Consider the following 21967-nt stretch of genomic DNA (forward strand, 5'->3'; position numbering starts at 1 on the left):
GTGACGTAACTCGTGGAAGGCGGAGTTGTAGGCGGTGGGCGGGAGGTTGCCAACGGTTTTGAGAGCCGAGTGTTGCGTCTGGAAGGGGGGTTGGTCTTTGGTTTTTCTCTGTCGAGGTTATGGGATGGGGGACAGCTCTCTTCATCTTGGCAAACTAGGGGCCGACATGTTCAGAGCAGTCAGAACCGGGTGGTCGCGGTAGAGGATCCCATGCGGGCCGTGCGGGTTGGGGGGCGGCGTGTTTTCTAGAACCTTTTATAGAGCTGTCTTAGGGTAGGCTAGGGAAGAATTCTTGCGGACCTCTGCTGTGGCTTTCTTTCCAGGCAGGGTTGGAGGGGAAATCCAAGGGAGTCGATTCTGAGTGGAACAGGTGAAGTAGGGGCGGGAGGGTGGTGTGGCAATGAAGTCTTGCTTCTTTCTGCACTAAAACCAGTTGAGGGACAAACATTGGGCCCGATTTGGTTTGGGGTCTGTGTTTGCACATTTTGAGTGTGAAAAAGAACTATCCAGTTAGCTGTTGCCGAAGCTGATCCGCCGCCTCCAGCACTCCGGTTAGGAAGGAACTTTAGCGGTGCCCTTGCCCAGCGGGTCTTCTGTCCACCACCTCGAAAGTCCTGTACATCCGCTTTACGCGACTTCCAGAAGGGATGTCTTTGCCCTCTCCATGGCCCCTGGAGCCAGTGGACACTCCTCTAACCAGAAAGCCCTGATACCCTTATTTACTGAGGCTCCACCACGGGGTTTTCTTACAAACCTCCCTTCTCGGTGAACTTATCCACAAGTTCAGTCAGGAGTTCCCAGTTTACTGCTGTGTCCAGTTGTTTGTTCACTGCACATGGCTACAGCAGCTCCCAGCCCCAGTTCACCTCTCCGGCCGGAGGACCTCCTGAGCGATTCATCAGAGCCTCCCGGGTTGAACCAGGTGTCCTCTGAGGTGACCTCCCAGCTCTATACCTCTTTGCATCTCAGCCGACAGGCGGAGGCGACAGCCCGAGCCCAGCTCTATTTAGCTTCTGCCTCCTCGCCTCCTAATGAGGGCATAGACAGCTTGGCTCAAGAACTGAGCCGCAGCTTGTCAGTTGGACTGGAGAACAACCTGAAGAAAAAGGTGAGAGAGGTATGTCTTGGAGATCCGGGTATTAGAGAGCATTAGCTCTGGTGTTTCAGGTTAAGCTTTGCTGTGGCTTGAATCTATTATTAGATGTAAATTATCTCCTAAGTACACAGGTTTTCTTGCTCTCATCTCCTAGAAGATGCGTTTGAGGGAATGGCATGAAACAACAGATTGAGAAATTGCCATGGTTTCTAGTGTTTTGTTTTTACGTGGTCAGACATCTGCACTGTAGAGTAGTTGGTGCCCTGGAAGTGGAGATTAGGTTTCTTGGACTCAAGTGAGAGCCGGAGCAATTTAAGGACAGCAGCAAAGTATGTAAAGGTCCTCTCAGTTCAAACATTTATTGTGTGGCATACGAGTCATTAAACATGCGTGTTCTAGAGAAGGCAGTTGTACCAGTGGGAAAGGTACCCTGATCGGCAGATAGGGTGGTTTGGAATCCAGTAGGGAAGCTGCGCCAGCCTTCGGTCAAGGCCTTTGCTCTACAGTTGACAGCAGTACCCCCCAGCTTTGTGTGCTGGCTGCTGCTTTATTCACTGGCTCTCCTTTCCGGCTTCTGTAAACATTTGGGTTTTGGGTTCAAGGTTAAGATCTTTTTTGTTGTGTCTAACTGCTTTCCTCAATTTTCTAAAGGCCTATTTGAAAATTCTCCCCTGGAAGTGTGTAGACTAGATTACACAGGTTAAATGTGACTTCTGTGGGCTTTGCTTTTTCTCCCCTAGGATGGGTCCAAACATATCTTTGAGATGGAAAGTGTTCGGGGTCAGCTCCAGACCATGCTCCATACCTCACGTGATACTGCCTATCGTAAGTTGGCCCCTGCCTTAGAATACTGGAGGAAAGCTGAGGTGTTGGGGCAGGAGATGGGCCTCTGAGGCAAGACTCGAGACAAGAGAAAGCACCCATTCTCTGGGAAGGGGTTTGGGGAGTGGAGGCCCACTTTTCTTCAGATGGCCTCTGTTCCTACTTGATCCTTACTTTGGGGTCTCTTGGGCTGCAAGCAGGGGATCCCCTCATTCCAGGAGCTGGCTCAGAGAGACAGGAAGAGGACTCCTTTGACAGTGACAGCACGGCTACCTTGCTCAAGTGAGTGCTCCTTGGAGGGTCCCTGGCCTTGAGGTCTTGTGGCTCCCTTGCTTTGTTCCACCCCTCATTCCCTGTCACCGCTTACTTTCTAGGGAAGCCAGAAGCTCGTCCTGAGTTCTCATCTTTTTCTGTCTATTCCTTCTGGAACCCGAGCTGTCTAGTACTTAGCGCTCTCTATCCTTAGCCCATTTTCCCCTTGAAGAATATTCTTGTTTCTGCTGTTATTAGCCCTCATTCTAGGAGCTGTGATACGGAGGAAGGAACATCAGGAGCCGATCACAGGCCTCTGTGCTGCTGATGGCTCTACTTAGCTTTAGCTTTATGTTTTTGGGCAAGTCCTGATGTATCAAATACCACAGTAGGATCAGTGAGTCTCAAAGGTTTTCCCAGTTTTGACATTCTCTATCTGTTTTGCTCAGCACCCGGCCTCTGCAAGACCTCTCTCCAGCCAGCTCAGCCCAGGCACTGGAAGAGCTGTTTCCCCGCTATACCAGCCTTCGACCAGGGCCCCCCACCAACCCCCCAGATTTTCAGGGACTGAGAGATGCGCTGGACTCAGAACTTACACGCCGCAAGGTGAGAAGCAAAGGCTTTGTTCTCTAGAAATTAGGAGCCTTGAGTGGAAAAGTGGGCATGAGGGTTTGTAAACCTGAATGCTGGGTCTTCAGCAAGGCCCTCAGTGACTGTCCTGTGTAGTGTGTGCCACCTTCCCTGTAGGGAATCATCAGATCCCTGACTCCCTCCATCAGCTTATCACTCATACACATCTTGTTGGTTCTTCCCTTTAAATCTGAGCTCTTCAAAGGTCAGTATTTGTCCTATTCAGCACTGGCTCTCTAAGGCCTAGAATACGCCTAACACAGAGAGAAACCCCCTGTTTGTTGAATGGTCAGGAATGTCATTGGCTTACACAGAGCTCTAGAGCTATGTCATGGTGCTCTTCCCTCCATGGCTGTCGGCCTTCATATCTGGGGGGACAGAGAGATGAACAGCAATGAAGAAAAGGCAGAGTCACTGGTTGTCAGTTTTGGAACTCTCCCCATCATTTTAAATGCTGAGCTATGAATGAAAGGCTTTCTGCTTTGTGATCAGTGAGCTCCTTAGAGCAGGAGTAACGTCCCACACTTTACAGTGTAGGTTGCTGCTGCACCTCTGCCAAATGGTTTAAAGGAAATCCAGGAAAGGGAAGAGCGTGGAAGTTAACAACCATTTCCTGAGCTAGTAGAAGAAAGTGTTTGGAGGTCTTGGTTCTTAAGGTTCCTGCTCTAAAATTCCTGATTCTTTCTTTTCAGACAGTTCTGTTTTGGGGATCCAAGCTTCCTGCCTCTAGCCCATTGCTCCTTACAGATCTGAACTGTCTGGTGCTGTGTCAGAATAAGAACGAGCAGCACCCACAGATCTCATGTTTCTTTCCAGCATTGTGAGCGCCACATCCAGGGCCTGCAGTCTCGCGTGCTAGAGTTGCAACAACAGCTAGCGGTGGCTGTGGCTGCTGACCGAAAGAAAGATATCATGATTGAACAACTAGATAAGGTGACAGGGTAGCGAGCATCGGTGGGTCTCCCCATGAAGGGCACTGTGGAGGTATAAATGGGGTGGTGGGATCTCGTTACATAGTCTTCCTTTGAGCTTTTAGTGGCCATCCCCGCTCAGCCTCCCAAGTGCTGGGGTTACAGGTATGAACTATCATACTCTGCTTAACCACTGAGTGTGCATGCTAACAGCAGGGAGAGAGGGCAGGTTTTCTGACTTGGGAGAAGGATGTGGCTAATGACTTATAGAAAAGAGGGCAAAAGACAATTCTGAAATTCCATTTTACTTGCCTTTCTTGAGACCCTGGCTCGAGTGGTCGAGGGCTGGAATCGGCATGAGGCTGAGCGGACAGAGGTGCTGCGGGGACTTCAGGAGGAGCGCCAGGTAGCAGAGCTCACCAGAAGCAAGCAGCAGGAGGTGCGTGACTGGCTCATGTGGCACTAGAGCCTAGGCCTTAGATGTCTAGATGGGGAGAAATGGCTTTGGTATTAGGGTTCCCAAAAGTCTGGCCTCTGATTGTGGTTGCCGATCTTCCCCTCTTCCCCCCCTTTCCTCTATTACTGCATACACTGTCAGATTTACATTAGAGGTGGCTTCCCGGTTTCCCTTCCTCATACCATCTTCTCTTTGGTTAGTTAACACTGCGGCTTCAAGTTTACATTGCTTGTTATTTCTGAAGTAGAGGCATTTTCCTCATTTTCATTGTTCTGTTTTTCTCTCCTGAAAGACAGTAGCCCGGCTGGAACAAAGCCTGTCTGAGGCCATGGAAGCCCTGAATCGTGAGCAGGAGGGTACTAGACTGCAGCAGAGGGAAAGAGAGGCACTGGTAAGAAGGCAGCTGGCTGGTTGCAGTGGAGGAGGTGATCGTGTCTAGGGGCCTATGGGTTGTCTGGGCGATCTAGAGGAATGTACAGTTGAGTAGCCCTGGGCAGTGCTGCTCAGGTGCATCCTCAGGACACAGTTCTGCTGGCATCCGCTAGATAGTCTACCGAAAGCAGCCCTGCCGCCAGGCCAATTGGAGAGACTGAAAATTATATCCTTACTAAAACAGTAAACCCATCTGAGGACCTGGGTGTGGTGTCTCAGGTCTTTAATCTTAGCACTCTGGAGGTAGAGAGAGGCAGATGGATCTCTATGAGTCTGAGACCAGCCTGGTTTATATAGAGAATTCCAGGCCAACCAGGACTATATAGTGAAACCTATCTCCAAATACACACACACTCTCTCTCTCTCTCACACACACACACATTCCCTAGAACACTTCCCCCACTTTTTAAAAATAATTTATTTTATGTGCATTGGTATGAATGAGTGTGTCAGAACCCCTGGAACTGGAGTTATAAACAGTTGTGGGCTGTCATGCTGGGAATTGAACCCCAGTCCTCTGGAAGATCAACCAGTGTTCTTAACTGCTGTGCCATCTCTCCAGCCCCATTCCCCCCACTTTTAATAGCTAGAGGACCCTGGAGTCTTAGAGCCTTACACATGGTAGACAAAAGTTCTACTGCTGAGCTACACCCTCAGTTTCTTACCCCTGAGACTCAACAGATACGTTGTGGGTTTCAGGAATTTTCTAGGTGATTTTGTTCAGTCAGGTATGGAACTCTGATCTAGGTTACATAGCCTAAAACAATGTAGGATGAGACTCATTCGGGACTCCTAGAGCTGGAGGGGTCACGTGAATACCTGTGTGAGTTAGTAGCCAGCCTTGGAACATGTTGCTTTCAGACACATGCTTGCTACATGCAGATGGGTACTTGTGTTCTTACCAACTACGTCTGACAGTGTGGGTGGTGGAGCCCCTCGGCTAGCTTCTGAGGAGGCTGGACTGTTTTGGTTTTTTTGATAATGACAGGTGCCAGACACTGCTAAATGCTTTATATACACTTTTTACTCTAGTCCTCACAAGGCCATGTGCTTGTCTTCCTTTTACAGATAATGGTGTGTATCTGAGGACACACAGTATACTGGGCATGGTGGGATACACCTGTAATCACAACAGCACATCTGGGAGGCTAAGGCAAGAGGGTCGTGAGTTTAAACTCAGCCTGGCTACGTAGCCAAACTGACTCAAAAACCACATAGTAAACACACATGAAAAGTAGGATTCAGGCTGAGATTTGAACCCAGGTCTACCTAATATACTTATTATTTTTATCTAAAAAAATGTCAGCCAGGCACACACCTTTAATCCCAGCACTTGGGAGGCAGAGGCAGACATATCTCTGTGGGTTTAAGACTAGCCTGGTCTACCTGCTTCCAGGACATCTTGAGCTACATAATAAAATTCTGTTTGAAAAGAAAATCAAAATTGTATTGAAGATTTCATAAGAAGCAGGATGTTTGTATCACACACTCACAGCCCACAATACATTGTCTTCTCTTGGCCTTGTGTTCCCTTTACAAGCCGCATGAGGCCTTCCAGCTCCTTCCACACACACCTGCATTAGTGTACTCAGTCTCTCGGGGTGGAAAGCTGCTGACTGGGGCCTTATGTAAGTTTCTCTCAAGCTGTGAGGCTACACGCCAGGAGCAATGTGCTGGGCAGGCTGTTTCTGGCTGTGAGCAGGTAGCTTCTAATAGCACCCTCACTTGGTAAAGGCAAGGCGTGTCTGCTTTTAAAGTAGAATATCTTTCATTTGTTCTTTACCAGTCTTGCACATATAAACAATGTCTTGATAAATGCACCTCAAATCCTCACGCTCCCCCAGAGGGCCTTCAGTATGTCTCCTTTTCTTTGGGGATAACCCACTTAGTCCATTTGGCGCTACCTTTTCAGCTGTTGCCTGATCTCATTGGCTTGATTACCCACAGATCTTCTGCAGGTAACCATAACTGCTGTGCTCATGAGTGCAATTGCCATTCCATGCATTCTTCCTGACGTTTCCTGAGCCTTGGGAGGGGGTTGATAAAGATAGAGATGCCTCTGTTTAGGGCTGAGCCCTTAGTAGTCACTGTTTGCAATAGTGTTGCCAGTTGAGTTTCCGAATTGAGTGCTTCCCATTGCAGAGTGAGTGAACCTTCTCTGACCAAGGTTGAGAGCTCCACAAATCTGTGTGTTTGAACATGAATTTAAAATTTTTATTTTATGTGTGTGGTTGTTTTGTCTGTATATATGTCTGTGCACTATGTGCATGCCTGGTACTCACAGAGGCCAGAAGAGGGCTTCAGTCCCCCTGGAATTGGAGTTACAGACAATTGTGAGCCACCTTGTGAATCCTGGTAGTTGAACCTGGATTCTCTGGAAGAGCAGCTGATGCTCTTAGCCACTAAGCTGTCTCTCCAACCCTTCAACATAAATATTTAGAGGACATTTTGACATCATGTTCATTTAACAAGACAGTAGTAGTAGCTACCCGCCCCCCCCACCCCCACCCCCATATTCGTCAAGCTTTGGATTTCTGCTAGGTTTACAGTATCAGGTGTGCACTCATTCCTGTGGAGCAGTGGCATGGATTTCTTACCCACTGTATTATAATCCTGTGAATGAGTCAGCTGTTACGTTTTTAGTGACCGTAATTCTTGACACTCACATTGTATGGGGATGGTTTGCCAGGTTGCTGGTCTTTGAGGACATGCTAAAGAAATTGGCTTTCTCCTGGGGCCTTAGGAAGAAGAAAGGCAAGCCCTGACTCTGAGGTTGGAGGTGGAGCAGCAGCAGTGCCGGGCCCTCCAGGAGGAGCGGGATGAGGCTCGGGCTGGGCAGCTCAATGAGCGCTGCAAGCTGGAGGCCCTTCAAGTTGCTCTAGAAGAAGAAAGGCAGTCCTGGACCCAGCAGGAGCACAAGCTGAAGGAACACCTTCGGGCTCTGCAAGAGGAAGGCCAGACTCAGCTGGAAAGAGAGAAGGTAGAAGTGGCTATTGGAAGAGTAGGGAAGTGGAAGCATGGGTTGGGGAAAATTACTATCTAGGATGAGATGACAGAATATGGAGGTTAACAGGGAACAAGGACAGAGCATCAAGAGTTTTGTGTGGAAGTTGAGGACCAGTGGGAAGGTCTGGGGGCAACAGGTACATGGCAGGCCAAAGAGTGACAATAAACAGGGATGGGGAAACAGGACAGATGGGAGGAGTGAGAGATGGAGTGTGACTTGGGATCCATAGCCCAGAATTGGGAGGTGAGGCACGCCCTGAGACTGGATTTCCTTCTTAGGGGAACAGCCAGAGGGAGGCCCAGGCAGCTCGGGAGGCTCAGCAGCAGTTGGTCCAGCTGCAGTCTGAGGTGCGGCGGCTGGAAGGGGAGCTGGACACAGTCCGGAGAGAGAGAGACGCACTGCAGCTGGAGATGAGCTTGGTCCAGGTGAGCAGCAGGTTCTTAGGGGGTTTCTGTAGTTGGAAAAGCAGGTCTGAGCACATACCGTGACTTCTGGGAATTGTGGAAGACTTGCCCATCGCAGGTATTTGGGACTTACCATGGTTAGTTTGGTAATACTGTCTTAGACTCTACTGTTTCACTGAAGGACAGTTTCCCACAGTGTGGGCTAGCTTACTGTTACTTTTAGACCACCCTGGTTTAAATCTGGGATACCTTATACTATTGTTATATAGTCCACCCTGACCGCAGCCTCCCCTTACACTGCCCTTAAAGAGATGATGGAGACTCACCTGCTGTGTGCGCTGACTGAGCAGTTGGAAGCTTTGGTCAGACCTGACTCCAGTTGGTTATGGTCTGCTTTGTATTTATCATTACTTTGTTTATCTTTTTAAAATATATAATTTGTTTTTATTTTTTTGTTCATTAGTATTTTACCTGCGTGTATGACTGTGTGAGGGTGTCAGAAGCCCTGGAACTGGAGTTACAGACAGGTGTGAGCTGCTCTGTGGGTGCTGGGAATTGAACCCCGCTACCCTGGAAAGCAACCAGTGCTCTCAACCACTGAACCATCTCTCTAACCCCTACTTTTTATCTTTTAAAATTTTTATTTATCATTATATATGTGGTATATGTGGTGTGTGTGTGGGGTAAGTATACACATGTGTAGAGGTCAGAAAACAACTTTTTCCTTCCTTTGAGTTTTTGGGATTGAACCTAGGTTTTTAGGGTTATATGCTAAATATTTTTTATCTACTAAGCCATCTAACCAGCCCAGTTACTATCCAACACCTCTGAGTTGGGAAATTCCGGTAATAGCTCATAACATGTCACAAAATAGTACCAAAAACTGTCAGGTACAACTAGATTGAAAACAGTTTTCAGTAATTCCAGCTAATTAGAAGGCTGAGGCAGGAGCATCTCAAGGTCTAGCCCAGCCTGGGTTACAGTGTTAATGTGAATTCAAGGATGGCCTAGACAACTTATGAAATCCTGTCTCCAAAAGTAAAAGGTTGGCTAGGACATAGCTTGGTGGTAGAGCATATACTCAGCATGTATGAGGCCCTGGGTTCAATTCCACCTAGTACTGGTTAAAACAACAGCCAAAATCCTTTCTGGGGCTGGAGAGATGGCTGGGCAGTTAAGAGCACTGGCTACTTTTCAAAGGAACCCAGGCTTGACTTTCAGCACTCTCGTGACAGCTGACAGCTATCTGTAATTCCAGTTCTAAGGGATCCAACACCCTTTTGTGGTCTCTTTGTGGACCAGGCTCCAGCACGGTACACAGACATATCTGCAGGCAAATCATTACACATTCATTGTGTTAATATATCTATTTTTTTTTCTGTCCAAAGCCATTTTCACTTTTGTGTGTATATTTGATGTGTCTTATGGTTCAATAAAGAAAGGGACTCCGGGCGGTTGTGGCTCACACCTTTAATCCCAGCACTTGGGAGGCAGAGGCAGGCTGATCTTTGTGAGTTCAAGGCCAACCTGGTCTACAAGAGCTAGTTCTAGGAGAGGTTCCAAAGCTACAGAGAAACCCTGCCTCGAAAAACCAAAATAAATAAATAAATAAATAAACAAACAAATAAATAAAAAAGAAAGAAAGAAAGGGAACCTGTGTCACCCTCTGAGGCAGATTTCCTGTTTTTCATCCTTATGATGGACGCAGGGTTGTTGGTGCTAGTTTTGCTTAATTTTCCACCGCTTAGAGGAGTAAGCTCAAACAGAATTGAGCTGACAGTCCCCTCTTCTTTTACTCCCAGGCCCGGTATGAGAGCCAGCGGATCCAGATGGAGTCAGAGCTGGCTGTACAGCTGGAGCAGCGGGTGACCGAGCGCCTGGCAGAGGCTCATGAGAGCAGCCTGCGGCAGGCCGCCTCCCTAAGGGACCATCACAGGTACTTGAACTTAGGAGAGAAGTGTTTCTCTGGCAGCAGCAAATGTTCCTGCCCATGTGCTCAGAGCCTTTTACCCTCATCCAGTGTGACTCCCAGCATACTTTGAGTCCCGCCTCTAAGATCTTAGTCCCTCTTGGGAGAGTTCCATGAAGTGCTTATGGAGAGGCTTACAGGATTTCCCCCATAAGGCATAGCCCTTAGCTGGCACTGGGGACAGGATAGTGCTGAAGTGTGTTGTCCACAGCGGCATGTGATGAGCCTCCTTCCCATCCCAGCCTCCTCTCACCCCAGCCCTTATCCATGTGCTCTAGAAGAGCTTCTTTCTGTTTGTATTGTTTGTTTTTGACACAGGGCCTCACTATGTAGATCATACTGGCCATGAATTCACAGAAGTCTGCCTTCTCCTGAGTGCTGGGATTAGAGGCGTGTGACACAGCACTAGTTGGAAATACTTTCTAGTATGTCATTTTCAATTAGGCATGGATTACAGTCCTGTAATCCCAGTTTGGGTGGCTGAGGCAGGAGGATTGCAAATTTGAGATGAGCCTCAGCTACATAGTGAGATTCTGTCTCAAACAAACCAAACCAAACTGATTAGCTGATCTATTGATTTCCCATAAATCCCTACTGCAGCGTTGCTCCTGGGAAGACATTCTGTAGCGTCAGCTTTGTTCTTACCTGTCCCTTTTCTGTGACTGGGCCAGTTGATTGCAGCTGTCTCCCTCACCTGAACCCACAGGAATAAGGGTCCCTAAAGGTGCAGAGTTGAGTGGGAAGACGAGGGATGAAAAATGAAAAAAGAAGCAGCAGCTGGGACCAGCAGGTCTCGCCTAAGTTGATGACTTAGTCCAAGCAAGTTTATTAAGACGTACAGCATCTCTGGGTGGGGGTGGCACACATCTTTAATCTCAGCACCCAGGAAGCAGAGGCAGGTGGATCTCTGAATTTGAAGCCAACCTGGTTTACAGAGTAAGTTCCAGGACAGCTGGGGCTACACAAAGAAACCCTGTCAAAAAAAAAAAAAAAAAAGACGAAGAAGAAGAAGTACAACATCTTACGTACTGTTTGTGGGGGTGTGGCTAAGGTCAGCTGCGAGCTAAGTCAGACAATATTGGCAAAGAGAACATAGGATACCTCAGACACAGCTGATACCTGGGGACTGATAACCACAGCCAAGGGGGAAAAGTTAGGTCCTCAGAACCTACAACCTTGACTCTTGACTGTCTGAGGAGACACTGGCTCCAAACCTAGACTGGCCTCGCCAAGTCCACAAGGACAAGGACTAAAGCTCCCTTTGTCCTTTCATTGGGCCTCTGAGAAAGTCTTAGTTGGTCAGGCTTCCCACATCTCCCCTTACCTACACACATTCCATCTTTATCTCATTGATCACATCTTTCTGTTTAACAGTGGCTTTATTTTTAATTACGTAGATACACACATGTGATGTGGGATTCCCCTCTGTATGCTGTGATTACCATTGGTTAATAAAGAAACTGGCTTGGCCTGATAGGGTAGAACAGAGCTGGGGGGGAACTAAACTGAATGATGGGAGAAAGGAGGCAGAGTCAGAGGGAAGCCATGGAGCTGCCACCTGAGACAGACATGCTGAAACTTTGCTGGTAGGCCACGACCTCGTGGTGATGCACAGATTAATGGAGATGGGTTAAATTAAGATGTAAGAGGTAGCCAATAAGAAGCTAGAGCTAATGGGCCAAGCAGTGATTTAAATAATATAGTTTCTGTGTGATTATTTTGGGGCTGAGCAGCTGGGAACCAACAAGCGGCCTCCTTACAGCACACGTGTCTGTGTTTAGGTGTGTGTGGGTGGGTGCAGATGCCTGTGGAGTTACAGGGGCCTGGAGTCACAGCCGTTGTTAGCGGCCCAGTGTGGGTGCTAGGAACCAGGCTTAGATCCTCTGCAAGAGCAGCACGTGGCACACTCTTAAACCCTGAGCCCCTTTCCAGCCCCCTGGTGGCATCGCCCATCTGTCGTCTGTCTTTTTCCCCCGGGCCTTCCTAGGAAGCAGCTACAGGAACTCAGTGGACAGCACCAACAGGAGCTGGCCACGCAGCTGGCTCAGTTCAAGGTAGAAATGGCAGAACGGGAGGAGCGGCAGCAGCAGGTGGCTCAGGACTATGAGCTCAGGTACTGGACTTGGGTTCCTCTTGTAGTGAGTAACACCCAGATTGGGGATGACAAAGAATGGCCTTTCAGAAGATAGGGCCTCCCCTAATAATAACTTCAGAGGTCTGGTAGGGTGTCCTGGCTCGTGTCCTCTAAACTCTGTTTCCTTAAAATCCCTAAGTCACCTCTTTAGTGTGTGTGTATGGGGAGTATGTGTATGTTCCTTTGGGCCATGTGTAGGCCAGAGGTCAGTGTCAGATCAGATGTCTCCTACACCTTATTTTTTGAGACACTGAACTTGGAACTCATCAGTTTGGCTAGACTGTCTAGCTGTTATGCTCTTGGGATCCCTAGGCTCACCCAGCACTGGGGTTCCCTATGTGCGCTGCCACACCCTGCCCTTACTGGGGATCCCAACTCTGGTCCTCGGACTTCTGCAGCAGGCAGGCTATGAACTGAGCCATCTCTCCAGCTGTTCTCTTTTCCTCAGACTGGCAAGGGAGCAAGCTCGAGTGCGTGACCTGAAGAGTGGCAACCAGCAGCTGGAGGAACAGCGGGTGGAGCTGGTAGAAAGGATTCAAGCCATGCTGCAGGCCCACTGGGATGAGGCCAACCAGCTGCTAAGTACCACGCTCCTGCCTCCCAACCCTCAGGTAGGCATTGCCCCAGAGAACATCTGTCCTGCCCAAGTAAACTGTTTTTCCATGACTGTAGCTCACCTGATACTAGCCCCAGTCCATTGGACATAGTTCTGTGATTCCAGTATTAAGACATGAATGATGAATGAATGAATATGTGATACTAGTTTGGGGTAATAGTGGCTGAATTAATTATGGCAGTAAGTTGTTGCTAAGGCTAGGGAGAAAACTTGCTTTGCAAGCATGAGGAGCTGACTAAACTTCACTAAAACCAATGTTAAAACCCATAGCTGGGCATAATTGCTTGTGGGGAGGTGGAGGCAGAAGGTCTGAAGCTCCAAGTTATCCTCCAGCTTTACAGTAAACTCAAGATAAGCCTAGGCTGCATGAGGGCCTGTCTCAAAGGAAGAGCAAACACAGCAAACTTACAAACAACCCAACAAACAAAACAAAACCGAAGTAACTGCTTGAGAACTGCACTCAAGGTTGACAACTTCTGGCCTTCACACATACACATGCGTACACACACACACACACACACACACACACACACACACACACACTGTTGCTAAGTCCTGCCCTAGAGTAAGGTAGGGGCCCTCACTCCTAATCTTTCTTATGTTGGCATCTCTTACTTTTTTTTTTATTTGTGATGTGATTATTGGCTAGAATGTTTTAGAGTTAGTAACATGTATGTGGTAAAAAACAAACAAAAAGTCTAAACAATAAAAAAAGTGTAGAGTAAAAAGTGACCTCCATCCTACCCCAGGACCCAGCCTCTGTGTCCAGGTCCCTTCCCCAGAGGTAGCATGAGCTGGTCTTCAGCATCTCCCCTGCTCCCTCAACTCTGTCACCAGCTGCACCCTCTGCCTGTGGCTGTATAGCTTTATATATGCCTAAGCACATATTCCTGGATACCGAAGTAGTTTTCTGTATTTTATATTTATAGTGTTACAATAAATATTAAAATGCATGTAATTATGTAATTTGACTATAAAATTTCTGGAAATAGAATTGTAATGTGAAAAACAATCAGTTTAAAATTTGATGGAAATTCAGTGCTACCCAGTCTCCTTGAAAGAAATTGGAGTAGCTTGTAATCATATTTAAATGCCTGTAGTAAGACTTTGAGCCCACCGGGCTGTGATCTTGCTTTCTTTCTCTCTCCTGGCCAGGCTCCTCCCGCTGAGCCCTCTAGCCCTGGGCCTCTGGAGCCAGAGAAGGGGGAGAAGAGGACCTGGGCCATGCCTCCAATGGCTGTGGCCCTGAAACCTGTGTTGCAACAAAGCCGAGAAGTGAGGGATAATCTGCCTGGAGTACCTTCTGTTCTCTGTAACACCTCCCCAGATCTTAGCCTCCTGCTGGGACCCCCTTTCCAGAACCAGAACTCCTTCCAGCCCCTGGAGCCCAAACCTGACGTGGCTCCACCCGCAGGTAACCGAGGGCAGAAGCCACTGGTGTTCTTCCATGCATGAATGGCTTCTTTAGCTTCCTTCTGATGTCTTAGCAGAAGCTCCTTCTGTAAAGGGAAGAGGATGTCATAGGAGTACATGGACTTCTGAGGACTGGAGTCATAAGCGGGTGACGGCAGGAGTAGTGGCCGTGTTACCTCTCTGGGAATATATTTCTCCTGCCTGCCTTGTTCTACACCCTTGCTTCTTTCTGTAAAAGGCTACCATTCCCTCTGACCTCTCACACTAGTGGCTCTCTTTCTTTATAACCTTGGCTTATGTATGGACTTGACCAGTCCTGACACTCACTCTAACCCAGGCTCTTGACACTTAATAGTTTCTTAGGTCCAGTTTAAAGAATCCAGACGATAGGTGGTACTTACCTATTGATGGGCTGTTCCGAAGGGTGGCCGTCCCTGGTGTAGTGAGCTGTGACTTGATGAATAGGGTTTCTTTGTGGTTCAAACATGTTGATCGATTGTGACTTTAGAATGAAGAGTGCTGAGATTGGCAGCTTAGCTGTCAGTAGAGTGCTTGCCTAGCACGTGTGACATCCTGGGTTCAACCCTCAGCATCACAGAAACCACCTGCTGGGTCGTTTTCTGTCTCCAGCTCTCAATGGGTGGAGACAAAAAGATCAGAAGTTCAAGGTCATCCTTAGCTGTGTAGTAAGGTGGTTTTAGAATTGTTTTTATTATTTTATGTGTGTGAGTGTTTTGCCTACATGCATATATGTGCTCCACATGCATGCCTAGTGCCTGTGGAGACCAGAGAGGGCATTGAATCCCCTGAGCCTGGAGTTACAGATGATTGTGAGTCACCATGCTAGTACTGGGACCTGAAGCCACGTTCTATTTAAGAGCAACAAGTGCTCTTAACCACTCTTTAACGTCTCTTTAGCCCTACATAGTGAATTTGAAGCCAGCCTGGGATACATGAAACCCTATCAGAAAAGGAAAAAAAATAGTAGATCCAGGAATAGTGGCGCATTCCTGTGATCCCAGCACTTTGGAGGTAGAGGCAGGAGGATAAAAGAGTCCCAGGCCTTGGCTGAGACTGTAACTCCGTGGCAGAATGTTTGCCTCTCATACGAGGCTCTAGTATCAGTCCCTAGTGCAGCAGAAGAGGGAAGTGCGGGCTTGGCTGGAGTAAGAGCCCTCGCTCTATATGCACTAGGGCCCGAGTTCAGACCTTAGCACCCATGTGAAAGTTAGTGTGTGATCATCACTGATAACCTCAGCCTTTGGGGGGGCGTGGTCTGTGATGGCTACACTTGGTTGCCAACTTGACTCTACCCAGAATGAACTAAAATCCAGGAATGGCGGGCACACCTGTGAGAGATTTCCTGCTTGGTTTGAAGTGGGTGAATCCACTTGTAGTCCAGACCTTTGAAATAGGAAGAGAGTGAGAGACACTGGGCTTGGCTTGAGCATCTGAGACTCAAAGCCCACCACCAGTGACGCACTTCCTCTAATAAAGCCACACTTCTATGGGTCTGTGGATGCCATCTTCATTTAAACCACTACAGGGTTGGGGACGACTGGGGCTTACAGTTCCAGGTTGGTTCAGTAAAGGGGATCTATGTCCTCTGGCCTCTGTACACTGCACACATAAACTGTAATTTTTTTACATTATTTACTTGTCTCTATGTTACAGGCACATCCATGCCTTGGTATTTATGTGGAGCTATGGGAGTTGATTTGTTCTTTATATCATGTGGGGTCCAGGAATCAAACTCAGGGCATCAGGTTTGGCAGCAAGTCCCTTTATTGGCTGAGCCATCTTGCAAGCTCACCAAAAAAAAGAAGGTGGGGATTGCCTTGGATTCACTATCATATCCAAGTGTGTGACCTTGAACTCTGATTCTCAAATGCTGGGATTACAGGGGTGCTGTCACATCCAGTCAGTGCTTCGTGTTTGCTAGGTGAGCACTCTGTTAGCCACTTCCCAGTCCTCAGAGCATGTCTTTTGTTGTGTTCTTTAAGGAGTTTATGGTAAACGTGTAGAGTTTAAGTGCCACAACTTTCTGCTTCTGTCTGTATTTCTGTCTTAAAATTCAGCTGTGTGATATTCCAGACAAGTCCTTTCCTCCTCTCCAGCTTTTAAACCTCCTGGGTCATCTCCTAGCTGTGGTGTCCCTCTTACATTTATTAATTTGTTTAAAAGATTTTTAAAAATGTGGATCTTTTCCCTGCCTCTATGTCTGTGGACTACATGTATGCAGTGTCTGTAAAAGCCCAGAAGAGGGCTCTGGATCCCCAAAACTGGACTTAAGATGTTTGAGAGCATGTGGGTGCTAGGAATTAAACTCAGGTCCTCTGGAAGAACTTTTAGCCACTGAGCTAACTTCCAGCCCCCACCCTTCTATGGCCTTTTCTTTGGGAGCATTTGGCAGGTTCACGTCTGGAGAGACTTCTCCCATGTACAGCACACGTGCATGCCAAGGCACCTGTCTCATTTTACAGCCGGGCCCTTCTCTGCATTGGAGGCCTTCACTGTGGACCACATGGCAGAGCGACCATTTCTGGAGGAAGACCCTGGATCTGACGGTGATGGCTCTCTAAAACCAGGGTTGCCTCCTGCTTCTCAGCTCGAAGGCCTTAAGAATTTTTTGCAGCAGGTAAGAGCAATTCTACCTAGAACTCCATTTTTCTTACCTGCTGACTCATTTGTTCTAGATTAGCATCCAGTCCAGATCTGTGTCCCTCCTGCCTCAGCCTCCCAAGAACAGGAATCACAGGGTTGTCACTGTGCCTGACGGAGTCCTTGCCTTTGTCTGTATGTGTGTGCCTGTGTGTGGTGTATGGCTGTGCTTGTGCTCGTGTGTGTGTACACGCAATGCATGCTTGTGAAGTGACCCAGAAGTCAGTGTCAGCTGTTTTATCCTATAGGCCCCCCCCCCCTTTTTGGTACAGTGTCTCTGACTGGACCCTGAGTTGTCTGCTTGGCTGGAGTGACCGACCACAAGCCCTCAGGACTAGCCTGGCTTCCTCTTCCCTCCCTCCTAAGTGCTGAGGCTGCAAAATGATCCCATCCTACAACACACCTGGCTTTTTTTTTTTTAAAGACAGGGCCTCAGCTGGCTGTGGTGGTGCACACCTTTAATCCCAGCACTTGGGAGGCTGAAGCAGGTTGATCTCTGTGAATTCAAGGTCAATCTGATTTACAAAGTGAGTTCTAGGACAGACAAGGCTACACACAGAGACCCTGTCTCAGAAAAAGAACAAAAACCAGGGCATTACTATATAACCCCGGCTGACCTGTGACTCACTATGTAGACCAGGGGGGCCTCAAACTCACATAGATCCTCCTGGCTCCAGTGCTTCGACTAAAGACATGTGCCACCATTGTTAGTTGTGCCTGGCTTTTATGTGGGTGTTGGGAATTGAACTCAGGTCCCCATGCTTGCTCAATATGAATTTTAATCACTGAGCCATCTCCCCAGCCCTTTCTTTGCCTTTTTATTTTTAGGACCAGTTATTTATCTTAACTGTTAGTTTATCTCATTCTTAGCCCATGGTTCTCCTCTGGAATTTAGGCCTCTACCCTAGACTCCCTGTTCCCCTGGACCCTAGGTTTCTTTCTACCAGTTTTCTAGGGGAACATCCTGTCTTATTTCCTCAGCTGCTGGAGACAGCACCTCAGAGCAATGAAAACCCCTCTGTTGACCTGTTGCCCTCTAAGTCTGGTGAGTCCCAACTGTGAAGAAGGTCAGGGCTGGGAATTGACAATCTAGGATGAAGTAGGAGGTAGGACTTGACTCTCCTTTACCTGTCTTAGCATAGAAAACAAATCTGAATTAGACACAAGGTCACAGTCATTTTCTGTAGAGAGATTTTATATACATTTATTTGAATTTGGATTCCATTTCTTCTGTTGTTGTTTGAATGTTTTTTTGGGACAGGATCCATTCTGTAGTCCAGACCGGCCTCAGACTTGCTGTTACTCAGATTAAACTCACAGCAGTAGCCTTTCCTGGCCCCTAGACACCGGGTTTACAGGCCTGAGTCATAGTGCCCAGCTTGAATTTGGGTTCCATTTCTAAATGAATTTATATTTTACCTGGTATTGTTAGAAACAGTAACTTCTGGTACTTTTCAATATATTAATAACTGCTAAACTAATATAGCTAAATTTAAAAGGACTCACTTAAATGTCCAGACACCTATGCTATAATACATGGTGATCACTGGATGTCATACTTACTATTCTTTTATTACATAAAACCCAGGACATAGAAAAGTGTGATTGGAAGAAAGGATTGCCATTTTCTTTCTGAGACAGGATCTCATGCAGTCCGAGGTGACTGGGGACCCCGATCACCTTGCCTTTACTTCCCAGGCACTGAGAGTGTGGATGTGGGCCTCCATGCCATTATATTTGTGCCTCTGAGCTGCTTTCTGTGAGCTGTGCCCACGTTCATTCTTACATCTGTCCTACTGCTAGGCTCTCGGACCATCTCATCTTGGGAGGAAGCCCCTCAAGTGCCACGCCTTCCACCTCCTGTCCATAAGACCAAAGTTCCCATAGCCATGGCGTCTAGTCTTTTCAGGGCCCACGAGCTTCCCTCATCCCATTTACAAGGCAGTGGTCTCAGCACTGGCTCCCCAGAGAGAGGTAAGCAGGCCAGGGTTTGCCAGAAAAAGAAAAGGAAATGCTCGAGACCATTTCCTTCAGACCATTCCTAGGGAAATGGATGAAGGCTGGGAGAGGAGCCCTCAAGTAATGGTGTCCACTCGCCTCTCAGGTACAGAGGGCCTCAACTCCCCGAGGCAGCAGATGGAAGTGTCCGAGTTGTTACGACTGTACCAGGCTCGGGGTTGGGGTGCTCTGCCTGCCGAGGACCTGCTGCTGTACCTGAAGAGGCTGGAGCAAGGCGGGTATGAGCCTGGGATGGGAGGAATTTGGATTGGGAAGTGATCAGGCCCAGTGTATCCACTGAATGCAGGCTTTTGTCCTTGTGGGGGTGGGGACACAGAGGGATGAGGGATGAAATGTAGACTCACAATTTCCCCATCTCTTTACTTCCATTTCTACTAATTTTTCTTCTTAAACTCCCACCCACGTATCTGTACCCCAATTTTCTTTCCTCTCTACCCAGAAGCTCAAAACTCAGAATCCTAGGAGGTTTTTTATTTATTGAAGATCTTCTAAAACTTTTTCCACGTGACCCTTTTTACCTGAGAAAATCTTTTTTTAAACAAATCAAACATTAATTCATAGTAAATCATAAGGAAATTTGCTTATTTGTTTATTTATTATATATTTTTGAGACAAGGTCTCACTGTGCCACCTTGGCTAGCCTGGAACTCACTGTATAGGTAAGACTGGCATCAGACTCAGAGAGCTGCCTGCCTGTGCCTTCCAAGTGCTGGGACTAAAGGGACATGTGTGAACATGCCTGCCTTGATTTTTTTTTTTAAATGAAACTTGAAGTTAGCAACTCAGACAACAGATATGTGAATGCAACTCAAAGATATGCTAATCTGGTAGATGATGGGGAATGGCAGTGTTGGGGAGACAGCCCCTGTGAAGTGCTGGCAACACAAGAGCTGCATGTGACCCCAGAACGCACAGAAAAGACCCTGGGGCTCACTGGCCTGCAGCCAGCTTAGCCAAATCACTGAGCCCCAGGCCAATAAAAGACCCCGACTCAAAAACTAAGGTAGCCAAGCAGTGGTGGTGCACACACCTTTAATCCTTGGGCGGCTGAGGCAGGTGGATCTCTGTGAGTTTGAGGCCAGCCACATGGGGAGACCCTGTTTCAAGAAGAATTAAGGTGGACAACTCCTGAGGAGCAACATGAGGAGGCTGTCTGTCCTCTAGTCTCCACATGCATGCGCACATATGTGTGCACCTGGTACACACGTACAGAAACACAGTCCTTGTTTTCTGTAATTAAACTGTTGTGCCCATGAGAGCAGAACACTCCTCTGTACAGTAAGAACACTGTGATTACGATGTTCAGTAGGACCGAGTTAGAGCCAGCTGTTCCAGGCAGTGCGCGGTGTAAAGCATGTGTGCTGTGTGCTTAGCACCAGGGTGCAGTGAAGTCTCACAACACAGCTGCATCCAGAAGCACCTTGTCCTCATTTGGGGCTTGATTTTGAATTAAAGTTTGATTGTGCCTTATCCAGAAACCTTTCCGTTTTCCAGTTCTTCACCTTCATATCTAGTTGTACCTCAGTTTAAGTAACTTGGGCCCAGCCAAGCAGTGGTGGTGCACGCCTTTAATTCTAGCACTCGGGAGGCAGAGGCAAGCGGATCTCTATGAGTTCGAGGCCAGCCTAGTCTACAAAAGCTATTCCAGAGAAATCCTATCTTGGGAAACAGAGAGAGAGACAGAGACAGAGACAGAGAGACAGAGAGAAGCTTGAAGCTTGGGTCCAGAGTAACTCATTAGGTCCTACCAAGTCTCATCCCGCACAGTGTCCAGTTCCATTCCATTCTCAAGTTCTCTTTTTGTGACTGATGATTGAGCCTTAGGCCTCATGTTGGCAGGTTGAACACTCTTCCGTCTGAGACTCATACTCTTAAGAGACCATACAGAGCTATGCTATGGTCCTCACTCGCACCCTTGATCTGTTCTGTATGGCAGGACCGATGGCCAAGGGGAGCTTGTCTCCAGAAGAAATACAGACTCCCGCTTGGGTGAGATCCCCAGGAAAGAGGTGAGGGAAAGTCAGCAGGGACCAGGGGAGAGCAAGGCTCTTGTCTGACTGGTCCTCAGCGCTCCACACTCCCTGGCTGGCCTGCTACCCCACCTAGCTCCTCCACTCACACTCCCCACTGGCTAGCACATGCATCTCCTTCCCTGGGCTCACTGGCTGGGGCCCTTCTGGCTGGGGAAGTGAGGGTATGTAACAATGACTTTTCTTCTTTCCCCTCGATTCTCAGATCCCCTCCCAGGCTGTCCCTCGACGCCTGGCTTCAGCCCCTAAGTCTGAGAAGCCTGCACGGAAGAAAAGTGGGCACCCTGCCCCTAGCAGCATGAGGAGTAGGGGAGGCATCTGGAGATGAGCCCGCCTTTCTCCCCGCTTTGTTCTCCCTCTTTCACCATTCATGTTCATAAATGCCTCATAGTCTTTGTCTGTATCAGAGGAACTGGGAAAATGGAGAATTTGTAGGAAGCTACTTTGTAAAGAAACCTTTAAAAATACTGTTGGAGTATTTTTTAAAAAGTATCTTTGTTATTTCCTATGAGAAAATGTATGGAATCTTTGATGTGTGACCAGAAGGATGAGTGGGCCGGGCTCAGTGTCTGCTTGCAGCAGTTAACCGATAGTAGCAAAATTATGAGTGGCTCTTTTTATATATGTACATTTTGTATTCTAAAATAAGTATGTATTACTTGGGTAATCAAAAACTTATAAACTTAATAAAAGTAAATTATTGTATAAAATGTTTGAGAAAACCTTTTTATGCTGGGGAGAAAGTTTTGTCTTTTAAAACGTTTTAGATTGTTTTTATGTGAAATTTAACTGTTTTCTGTTTTCGAGACTAGGTTTTTCTCCGTGTAGCTCAGGCTACCTGCAGATTTATAGCCCCCCCCCCCCAGTTGCATACCTGTTGGGTTACAAGCATATGCCAGTGTGCATGGCATTTCTGTTTTCTAAGGTCATATGAGTCTTTTGGGTGGCCCTGGGGATTCAGATTCACAGGCCCTGTCCAGCCAATAGACTTGTTTGGACAGTAAACTCAACAGCTCTAAAACACAGAAATAAGCCAGGCAGTGGTGGCACACACCTTTAATCCCAGCACTGAGGAGGCAGAGGTCAAGAGGATCTCTTGAGATTGAGCTCAGCC

The 21967-nt window shown here is 47.7% G+C and overlaps 1 protein-coding gene across 7 annotated transcripts; it reads left to right on the forward strand.

The window, feature by feature from the left end:
* Window positions 1-36: 36 nt before the first annotated feature.
* Cntrob (centrobin, centriole duplication and spindle assembly protein) lies at window positions 37-21558 on the forward strand. Of its 7 annotated transcripts, none has more exons than XM_075992067.1 (19): window positions 37-1108; window positions 1837-1921; window positions 2119-2200; window positions 2620-2776; window positions 3617-3733; window positions 4034-4150; window positions 4461-4559; window positions 7344-7580; window positions 7886-8032; window positions 9814-9947; window positions 11968-12093; window positions 12563-12725; window positions 13886-14144; window positions 16627-16781; window positions 17786-17849; window positions 18608-18778; window positions 18909-19041; window positions 20760-20832; window positions 21059-21558. In XM_075992067.1, the coding sequence occupies exons 1-19, from the start codon at window positions 836-838 to the stop codon at window positions 21179-21181; spliced, it is 2715 nt and encodes a 904-aa protein (XP_075848182.1). In that variant the 5' UTR covers window positions 37-835; the 3' UTR covers window positions 21182-21558. The 7 variants fall into 7 exon arrangements, 6 of the variants coding, with proteins under 6 accessions (XP_075848182.1, XP_075848183.1, XP_075848181.1 ...); XM_075992068.1 differs by having other exon boundaries at window positions 45-1117; window positions 2137-2200; XM_075992066.1 differs by having other exon boundaries at window positions 710-1117.
* The last annotated feature ends 409 nt before the right edge of the window (window positions 21559-21967 follow it).

The sequence above is a fragment of the Microtus pennsylvanicus genome, chromosome 11 (assembly GCF_037038515.1).
Source record: "Microtus pennsylvanicus isolate mMicPen1 chromosome 11, mMicPen1.hap1, whole genome shotgun sequence".
Lineage (NCBI taxonomy): Eukaryota > Metazoa > Chordata > Mammalia > Rodentia > Cricetidae > Microtus > Microtus pennsylvanicus.

Coding starts and splice junctions, on each gene's coding strand:
- Cntrob (XM_075992066.1), top strand. CDS start 836: ATGGCTACAGCAGCTCCCAGCCCCAGTTCACCTCTCCGGCCGGAGGAC. Junction 7,581..7,885: donor CTCAGCTGGAAAGAGAGAAG/GTAGAAGTGGCT, acceptor TTTCCTTCTTAG/GGGAACAGCCAGAGGGAGGC. Junction 17,850..18,607: donor CCTGTTGCCCTCTAAGTCTG/GTGAGTCCCAAC, acceptor TCCTACTGCTAG/GCTCTCGGACCATCTCATCT.